Raw genomic sequence first — 10,367 nt, forward strand, 5'->3', positions numbered from 1 at the left:
TGTTGTTTTCTCAGCCATGAACTGCCACAAGCCATAACTGTGTCGACAGTTTGCAGTACTAAGCTCGAAGCCACAAGAAAGTTGGCCTCTTCTTAAATTTCATTTGTTTCTTAATTTCTTATATTTAATACATTTTTATATATTAAATCAAACTGGTTTTATAATCAAGAGACATCTATCATATAAAGGGCCTCAGGTTTATATCTACTTTTTTTGAATCTGGAGGTTTATATTAGCTTAAAAACATATCTAAGAACTTCATTCTCAACTACTAATAGAAATTATGAAAATATTTTTTTATTTATTTTTATTTAAGCATGAACAAGCCTCATAAAAACAGGAGTAAAAAAAAATCATATCTGCACAATTTTTAGCTTAAACTCTCACAAAACAAAGCAAATAATAATCTGTAGATGATCAACAAGCTCAAAAGAAAATTAAAATGGAGCAACATTTTTCAAATAACGGTGATCTTGACCTTGGCATTTTCCATAAAATAACAACGCAGACTCCTCCGATCACACTCTTCAAAGTTGTCCATTACGACTTCAGTCAAGTCATGCCGCCAACATCTCACCGGGGATGATGAGCAGCAAGTAATTACGTTATCTTCTTCCTCTTCTTTGACTTCAGAATTTGCAGCCACGCCATAATAGAAATGAATATTGTAACAAAGGCTCAATGAGAGTAAGGAGAAGAATGTATACCGAAAGTTGTTTAGGTGTTTGAATGAAATTTATCTAGCATTAAGTTAGCCAACTAGCTAGGTTGAAGGGAATAAATTAATATTGTCAAAATTAATAAATTAATATTCGTAGATCTGAATATGAGAATCGTAACTTCTATCTTAAGATTCTTGATGTCATAAAGTGGAGGAATTAAGGCTTTCTCTCTTGTTCAGGATAGATGAGGTACTACTTAATTACAAAGACGCCAAAAGATTAAGTTATAAGTAAAGAAACATGAGCAAGGAAACTAGAAAATAACTTTCAAGTTTACATAAAGAATGAAAGAGTAATATCAATTTCACAAAACATATATAAATTTAAAACGCGCTTCTTTTATAGTGTTCATTTTTAACATTCCAAAATCACAAATCAAGATAGATATAACAAAATCAATGTAGAAGACATGGAGAGAGAAACTGTGTCGCAACTCGCAAACAAGTTGAGAAAATCCCTCAAGCTTTTGTGAAACCCTCTACGCTCATTGCTTGAGTACCCCAAATCAAGGCAGCTCTCCGCGTCTTTCACATCAGCTGAGATGAGTTCTAGAGGAGGCGAGGGCTTCCGTGCCCCGCTATATTGGAAGTTGAGCAACTTACAGCCGTCGACGTTGATCTTACAATGCAGCTGATCACGAGTTGATCTACTCAACATTCTCTAGCGCAGAGCAATAGTTCAACTCCAAACACTTGAGATTCTCATCGTGTATAAACATATTTTTCAATTCTCTGCATATCCAGACAATATTAGAGTCTCGGGCGATACGAATTCTGCAACGTTGTCTCGCAACCACTTGTCAGTAATCCGCGCAGAAATTAGAATTGAAGAGACTTGCGAGAAGCAATATTGATATTCTCAATCTTGGTAGAGTTGCTAAAATATAAAAACGATTCAAGACTCACTTTTTCGTCAACGTGAATTGCATCCAGTCCAGGGCAACGTTCAGTGGAAATTGGTTTCATGCTTTTTGCACAAGTAGACACTACTTGGATACTTTTTAACCCGTAACAACTAATAATATGTAAATCCTTGATCAAAGGAAAACTCAGAATCAAATCTTGAGAACCAAACACGAGCCCGCACAACTTCATTCTCTTGATTGTTTTCGCCGAAAATACATCGTTTGGCAATCTATTAAGACTATTTTGGAGAAATATATATTTCAAATATGAAAGTTGCTGGTGATCTCCACTGCAATGTAGATTCAGTTCTTCGATTTTCTTGTCTAGGGCAAAATTAATCACATTCTCTAGCAGCTTCACGACGGAGTTAAACCTTTGGACTATTAGGTAATCTTGCGTGTGCAATTTGCTACTTTCAAAAATCAAGTATACATAAAAATTCAGCCGCTCGAAATTGGTTTCCAAATTACGACGTCGTTCGAAAGAATTGCGCACGAAGTCCGAGAAGTTCTGGTCCTCGCCAGTACGTGAACGGAATTTGAAGTCGAGTGTTGGCAAAGAGAGGCCGGCAGACGACAGTCGTTTTGACAAGGTGGATAACCGTGCGGCTTCGGCGGGAGAAAGAAAGAAACGACATGATGTGGTGGATTAGGCCTTCCTCTAAAGTCTGAAACTTGACAGCCGATAGCCGGCCTCCGTGATCGTCGCTTTTTCCATTCTCTTCTTTGGTTTTGTGTTTCTTTCTTCAAAAACCCTCTCTCGCTACGCAGATATATATTCTTAAGCCAGTGAAGAATATTATATTATATAATCTTGCATAATTTTTTAACGTTTTTAATTAAAAACCTATTAGTAACTATTATTTTTTTATGTTGATAGCTATTGAAAAATTAATTATATTTTACTCTATTTGTAGGGAGGATTCCGTATTTTCATATTTTTTAGGAGATGGAATTTTTTAGATGGGAGTTTTTGTTTTGCTTAGTTTTTTGTTATCTTAATTTCTTATCTAATTTTTTGTTTTATTTTTTTTATAAATGGTTTAAAATGAAAGGATAGTTCCAACGTTTTAGATCTAGAGAGAGAGAGAGAGAGATAAAAATAAAGTGCCAATACCAATTATGAGATATCTATTTAAACTCTTCCAAAAAAAGAAAAAAGTATATCTATTGAAATCTGGTTAAAAACAAAATCCTAAAATCATATTTATGTCATAAAAATAATGCACATACCAAGGCCAATTTTTCGAACCACCCTGGAGCATAACGCTAACAGAAGAGAGATGTAAGTGTAACACAACATGCATTCTGTGTAACATTATGACGGCCGAACCAGAAAATATTTTTAATGCGGTTACAATGAAAAAAATCAGAAATAAACGTCAACTGAATATAAATATAGATGTAATTATATCATTTAGTGAGAGTACTGTTATACTTTTTTATACACAATTAAAATCTTATAATAACTTTTGGCCTAAAACTCCATTTTTTTAAATTTGAGTGGTGGACGCGTAAATTTACTTGTGGCTCTGCTACGATATAACAATGATGTTACAAAGGTATAATAACAAGAAATTTAGTTATATCATACCAATATTATACCTTTCCAATATCATCATTATGAAAAACTGTTTAATGAAGAATCCAAGTAGAAGAAATTTACTCAAACTTTTATTTTTTTGGAAAGTCTAAAGGCAGAAAATTTAAAAATTTAAAATTAAGATCCAAATATCAAGAGTTATGAAAATCTTGCGCTTGATTCGAAAGGGTACGTTAACTCCCCTCTTGCTCTTGCTCTACCCCTCTCCCACTATCACCACCTTCTTCTCCGTGATGAGACCAACAAATGAGATAGAGAGCCCGTTTGGAATTGCTTTTGGAGGTTACTTTTAGCTTTTTTTTAAGAAGCTATAGCATATTGGGGTATTTGGCAAAACCTGCTATTGTCTAGCAACTTTTGAAAACTGCTGCCCTACAGTAGAATTTGAGAAACACGTTAAGGGTTGTTTTTCCACAACAACATATGTTGTCATTGTCTAAATTTATTAAAATGACCCTAATAATAAAACTTAATCCCTAATGAACTCATTTTATTTCCTCCAAATCAAATTAAAGAATATATTTTATTTTAAATGTTTATTTGAAAATTAAAAATCTTTAATAAATATCTTACGTTAAATTTTAATAATATATTTTTGTTATAATATTATATATTTGAAAAATAATTTACCCGTTAATTAATTTCTTTGTAGATATATAATTTACCTTTTTGAATAAAACCAATTTGCAAAGTGAGCAACTTACAGCCATTGATGTTGATCTTACAATGCGGCTGATCACGTTTTAATCTGCAGTTGCCGTATATTTGCAAAGATTCAAGGCCCGACACCACAATATCAACATTCTCTAGGGCATAGCAATACTTCAATTCCAAACACTTGAGATGCTCATTATCTATACACATATTTTTTAGTTTTTGGCATCTACACAGTATCAGGGTCTCAAGCAATTCGAGTTCAGAAACATTGTCTCGAAACCACTTGTCAGTAGTCTCGTTTCAAGAATTTAAGGGACTTGCAAGAAGCGAGATATATTGATGTTGATAATCTCAGTAGTGTTTCTATAACTGCAACATGAAAAAGATTCCAGTCCTGATATCATAACGTCAATATTCTTTAACGCATTGCAAGATTCCAACTCCAAACACTTGAGATTTTCGTTGCGTATTCGAACATTTTTCAGTTCCTGGCATGCAAACAACTTCAGAGTCTCAAGGAATTCAAATTCAGAAACGTTGTTCCGAAACCAGTCGTCGGTAATCTTTACTCTCTCCAGTTTCAAGACTTTAAGAGACTTTCGACAAGCCAGATCAATATCGACAATCTCATAAGTGTTTGTAGCACGGAAAAACAATTCAAAACTCGCTTTTTTGTCAACGTGATTCCTCTCCAGTCCAGAGCAATAATGAATGGAAATCGTTCTAATGAGTTCAGCAGAACTAGTAACCTCAACGCTTTTCAATCCACTGCAACAAGTAAGTAGCAAATCCTCGATCAAAGGACTGCTTAAGATCAAATTTCAGAACCAAACGTGAGTCCGAACAACTTGATTCTCTTGATTGTTTTCGCGGAAAATAAGTCGTTTGACATTCTTTTGAGACTGTTTCCGACCGATGCATCTTTGATATACGGAAAATATTCGTATTCTCCAATGCAATGTCGATCCAGTTGTGGGATTTTCTTGTCTAGGTCAAAGTTCAAACTTCAGGTTGGTACGTAACTGTATCTGCTACGACGGTATACCTTTAAACTCAGCGTCTCAAAATTGGTTTCCAAATTACGATGTCGTTCGAGAAAATTGTGCACGAATTCCAAGAAGTGGTCCTCATCAGAATGATATTCGTGAAACTTGGGCTTGGTGAGAGGGTTGGTATAATGGAACTGGAAGTCGAAGTGTGGGAAAGAGAGGCGTGCATACGACAGTCGTTTTGAGAAGGTGGAGAGCCGGGCTGTTTCTGCACGGGAAAGAAACGACATTATGTGGTGGATGAGGTTTTCCGGCAAATGGGACAGCCAATCATCGCTGCCCTCCATGCTCGCTGTCGCCTCTTTTTTCTTCTTTGCTTTCGTCATTTGTGTTTTTGCTTACCCTAGGTTACCTAGACGCTGAATATATAATAACTATAAGGGTTTCCCCCTTTTGGGGAAATAACTCAAAAAAGTATCTTCTTTGATTGGTTAAGTTTTCGAAAAAAATATCAAAGATTCGCTCAAAAATAATACGTAGTGGAATTAATCTTGATTAACATCATTTTTAAAATTAAAGTCCATTACTAAATAATTAGTTTTGAAACTAAAAAATATCCCAAAAAATTTAGAAAGAAAAACCAAGAAAAAAAAGAAGAAAGTGTGTGTTGTTTATGTACCTACTATAATTTTTTTTTTTTTTTATAGGAAGGAAAAAGAAAATAAGAAGAGGGTGTTAAGGGGGGAAAAAACCATTAATAACTTTTCTTAAAATTGTTTGTAATGATAGAAGGAGGGGTAAATATTGATAATTATCATTATTTTTATTTTTATTTTTTATCAGAAGCAAAGAGGTAAGAAAGAGTATTTCATTTGTAAAGTACGAACTCAGCAATTTCTCCAGAACCCAATTACACGCAAGAAAACTCACAAGTTTTGCTTATTCAACAGTTACTTCGATGATAAAATAACTAGCTTTTTCTGACAAAATTGGCCGCATCAACGACATCTTCACGAGTCAGCCTTCTACAAATCACTATATGTAACATCTCAGTTATAACATCCTGTACACCAATAAAAATACTATGTTGTCCCGAAAAGAATTATTCATATTTTTTTAGGAGAGAGGTTGTTGGTCGTTAGCTCAGAAATGGTGAAATAAATATGGACTTGTTTGGGACATATATTCAAATTCAAATTCGAGTCCTCTCTTAAAAAGTTCGCGTCGGTGAGGCTATGTATCTCTTTGGACGGGTTTGAAGAAGAATCTTCATGCATACTTCATTGGTGTTGCTTTACCTTTCTTTCTTTCTTTTTTTTTTTTTTTTTTTTTTTTTGGTGAAAAACTGACAAGACTTAGGACTTAGTTCACTACTTAAACATGAGTTAATTTTCTGTTTTGTCAGCCATAAACTGGCACAACAACAATGTAACCAGGTGTGCATTACTGGGTTCAAAGCCATAAATACCAATCCTTCTTATTTTTCTGCATAAGAGAGTGACAAAAAGTACAAAGACATGCAAAACAACAACCAAGAAAAAGTACCTTGATTAAGCATTGAGAGTTAATGAATGACATTTTCCAAGAAACTGCTCTTAGTTTCACAAGAATTGAGAGTTATTAACATGTATTTCCAATTGAGGATTAAAATGAAAAAAAAAAAAAAAAAAAAAATGAATCCAATGGCATCCTGAAATAGTCCTGTTAAACATCAGCTTGATCTGTTTTGGCTTCTGAAAATTTGCCAATAATATCCCCATTGAGCCGTTTACGTGGCCTCTTGAAGTCTTTTCTGTGTTGCAGTCATTGAGCCTTTTGACATGAAAGATGGATATACAAATTACCTTTTTTTCATTATCTGTGCAATAATGGAGGTGGTTAAAGAAGGAAGGCAAAAAGAGCTTGAAATATGGATTTTGGACTTCTCCATTTGCTGCTAGCTGGAACAGAACCATTACTTTTGGTTGTACTTAATAGCCTTTGCACTCTATCCTCTTGCTTTCCCTTGGAGGGAAAAAAAAAAAAAAGGAATTTCAATTCACAAATAAATGTAATTATTTATTGATTGGTAATTAATTAGATATTATTAATTACCTCTATAGCATCCCTGAGAGGACCCCAACATTCCATTTTGTTGTACTTTTGCAAGCTTGAATGGAAATAGACCCTAACCAAAGAATCAAGCAGCTCAGGGTGCTCTGTAAAAAGTGCTGAATCTCCATGAAGTACCGCTTTGAGAACCTGGTTCATTTGAGTTAGAAACAAAATCCATATTAGGACAAAGAAAGTTGCGGTCCATGTGAAAATCCGTACCAAGTAGACAAATTTCATATGATCTTGATCTTGCTGTTTAAGAAATTTAGGCCTTGTTTGGCATGAGAATAATGTGGAAGGAGTCAAGGAGAGATAAGGGTAAGAGAATTAATCGACGGATTTTGAGACTTTTTAGATATAGGAGAGATTAAAGAATGGAGGCAAATTAGGTGAGAGATTCAAAATTGTCCAAGTAACTCTAATTCTGATCCTTTCAAGTTAATACCAAACACAATAAGGAGAAGGGCATTTGACATTTCCTTACTATTTTCCTCATCTAAGTTAGATACCTTTTCTTTATCTTTTACAATAAGATAAAGAAAGATCAAACACATTTAAGGAGGGGAAAAAAATTAAAAACAACTTTGGTGAAGGGATAATCAAACAACCTAAATTAGAGCTCAGGTGAATTACCGCTAGATGAAGCATGCAACAATAACACAAAAGACGCTACTTACCAAAGGCAATTCTTTGGAGAATATTTGGTATCTGAGCTCAGCAGCGAGTTCTAGCAATAGATTAGGACCGCTCACAAAGCAATGGACATGAAGACACATTTCACCATTCACCTTTTTCCATTCCGCAACCACATCGTCCTTGCTGTACCACCCTCTTAACTATCACAGCAAATCATCCGGTAAAAGTAAAATTCTGGTCAAATTCTGGTTTCTTAAAATTGAATTAACAAATTAGCTTAGCAAAAACTATGAGTAAATCTCTCTGCCTAAAGTACTAGTACACTAGGTGTTAAGTTTTACAAGCAAAAGAAGTAGTAGACAATTAACTAAAAAGCATAAATATGTATATGTATATGTATAGATATACCTGTTCAAGGTTGATGACATGGGAGATAGTTAAGGTTAAGTTAGCAGTGAAGTCACAATGAGACAAGATGTAAGTTCTTGGGATGACTCCAGCATACTTGTTATTCACTTCCTCTCTCGTCAAAACTACTTTTAGCTTTGAAGCTTCGAACCTCGCTGGAGCACCCAAAAGTCTAACGGCCTGGAACAAATTATAAAACGACAAATATTTATGTTACTACTATGCTATGTATCCAGTTATAATAGTATCAATAACAAGTTGTGTGAATGATTTTTAAAAGAATAATGTGGCAATTTAGTTGCATCATTATTATTATTATTTTTTTACTCTTAAGAAAAAAACATCAATTTGTGGTTGTAGATCATGCCCAATTTTTAGTGTCTTTTCAGGGATGGAACAAAGTTTTTATAATGGTCAAACTATGAACTTTGTGAAGCAAATGTGAGGGGGGAAAAACAGAGGACCAAATAAATTAAATTATACATCTCTTAAAACCACAATTTCTAGCTGGTCAACTCACAGGGGTATAAAATAAAAGACATTTTTTTTTTATCAATTCTTTAGTGATTTTTTTTTCTCCTTTAAATACCTATTATTATACGACACAATTTTTAAGCGTAATCTTTTTAACAAATTCGGTAAGTTATCATGCATTTTATCTAACGGTTCAAAATGTATCTACCCAATATGGTACATTTCATAGCCTATCGCCTCATTCTCTAAATTTTCCTCTGATAAACTCACTAGGCCTTGAAAATAGCACAAATGTGGTAACCATGTTTTTGCATGTAAACAGGCATTATTACATAGATTTTATAACGGGAGAAGAGAGGGAAGAATGATGGTACCTCAGAAACGACGGTTGTGTAAGAATCTCTGTTGCCATTGATGGAACAAAGCAGAACAAAATTTGGTCTTTTTGAAGACATAACAGAGTTATTACTAATTTTCATGTTGATGTTCCTTATCTGCAATGGTGAAGGTTGAAGAAGGGCATAAGAAGAAGAAGCAGCAGAATGAGTACTACAACAGGCCATGGAAGATGCATAACCCACTCATACACTTTCTCCTCCTCTTCATCATCTCTCAAATCTCACCATTGTTGTCTCCTGAGGTTAGAGAGAGAAACCAAGAAGAGAGAGAGAGAGTCCCATGTGCGGAGAATTTGTTGTTCAAAGTTGTGGTTCTGTGGACTGTGATGTCACCGACCCCACCCCTTTCAAAGTCTAAAAATCTTTGTCAAATCTTTTGCACCGCACAAATATTTTTATTTTATTTTCTTTTCTTTTCTTTTCAATTTTTCTCTTTTATTTCTATGAACTGGGGAAAAAAGAATTAAAACAAAAAAAGAGAGAGCTGAAATAATGCATGGTGACTGGCTAGCTAGGGAGTCCACCTTTGTGACGCTTTGTGGATAATGTGATGCTGTGGTCTTTCCTACACATGCCACGTCCACATGGCATTTCACAACTCAAAATTGCCTATAGACAAGAAAAACGTGTGGAGAATTCTTGGATGAATTGTTTAGTAGAATAGGATTACCCTTAATATTATTTTCGACTCTAGTTTTATCAAATTTATATTTCTTAATTTTGATACAATTTCAATCTGATTTAGCTAAAATTATTCCCTTTAAAAAGAAACTGTCTAGAATTTGATGTTGATGAAAAGATAAGTATTTTACTTACTCTCGCGTACATTTTTTGGGACAACTACAGTATCGGGACAACCACAGTACCGTATCCCATTTTTGAGTATTGATGACGTATCTTTTTGCCGATCAGATTTGCATCAAATGGTTAGAAACAAATAAACTATCATTAGTAAGGTGAGTCTCCATACATCAAATTCATTAAAAGCCACAAATTAAAAAAAAAAATTTTCTTAAAAAGGAGATCAGCGTTACTCTGCTACCATCGGTGTAAGAACGACACCAGTGACCCAAGATAAAAAAAGATTCAAATCTCGGTAAGTGGGTCACCGGGGAGGTGAGTCGTGAGGGGTCACTCCGTCGCTGGTGACGAACCAGCCATGACCCGCATGGTCACTACGTCACCAATGACCCAAGATAAAAAAAGATTCAAATCTCAATGAGTGGGTCACCGGGGAGGTGGGTCGTGAGGGGTCACTATGTCGCTGGTGGCGAACTAGCCATGAGGTCGCTCTGCCTCTGGAATCGTGGCCCACCCGCATGGTCGCTCCATTTCTGGTCGCAAACCAACTGCGGGGTCGCTCTCTCACTGGTCGCGACCCCAATGGCAGTCATGATTTTGCGACCATTGTCGCACGTCGCCCGCGACACCGTCAGTGGTGGGTAGGTGTATTCGTGCCACCGTGAGCCATGGAGGCGAATG

General features: G+C 35.2%; 2 protein-coding genes across 2 annotated transcripts; both read right to left on the reverse strand.

The window, feature by feature from the left end:
• Positions 1-4,194: 4,194 nt before the first annotated feature.
• Positions 4,195-5,261, reverse strand: LOC21395813. Its single transcript, XM_010113724.2, has 3 exons — positions 4,932-5,261; positions 4,800-4,873; positions 4,195-4,654 (listed from the first exon to the last, which is right to left on the reverse strand). Exons 1-3 carry the CDS (start codon positions 5,259-5,261, stop codon positions 4,195-4,197), a joined length of 864 nt encoding a protein of 287 aa, XP_010112026.2.
• A 1,294-nt stretch (positions 5,262-6,555) lies between these two features.
• Positions 6,556-9,196, reverse strand: LOC21395814 (protein STAY-GREEN LIKE, chloroplastic). The gene is made up of 5 exons (XM_010113725.2): positions 8,862-9,196; positions 8,014-8,193; positions 7,647-7,805; positions 6,970-7,116; positions 6,556-6,879 (listed from the first exon to the last, which is right to left on the reverse strand). The coding sequence occupies exons 1-5, from the start codon at positions 9,048-9,050 to the stop codon at positions 6,754-6,756; spliced, it is 801 nt and encodes a 266-aa protein (XP_010112027.1). The 5' UTR covers positions 9,051-9,196; the 3' UTR covers positions 6,556-6,753.
• Between the last annotated feature and the right edge of the window lie 1,171 nt (positions 9,197-10,367).

This window comes from Morus notabilis, unplaced genomic scaffold (assembly GCF_000414095.1).
Source record: "Morus notabilis unplaced genomic scaffold, ASM41409v2 Scaffold544, whole genome shotgun sequence".
Taxonomy (NCBI): domain Eukaryota; kingdom Viridiplantae; phylum Streptophyta; class Magnoliopsida; order Rosales; family Moraceae; genus Morus; species Morus notabilis.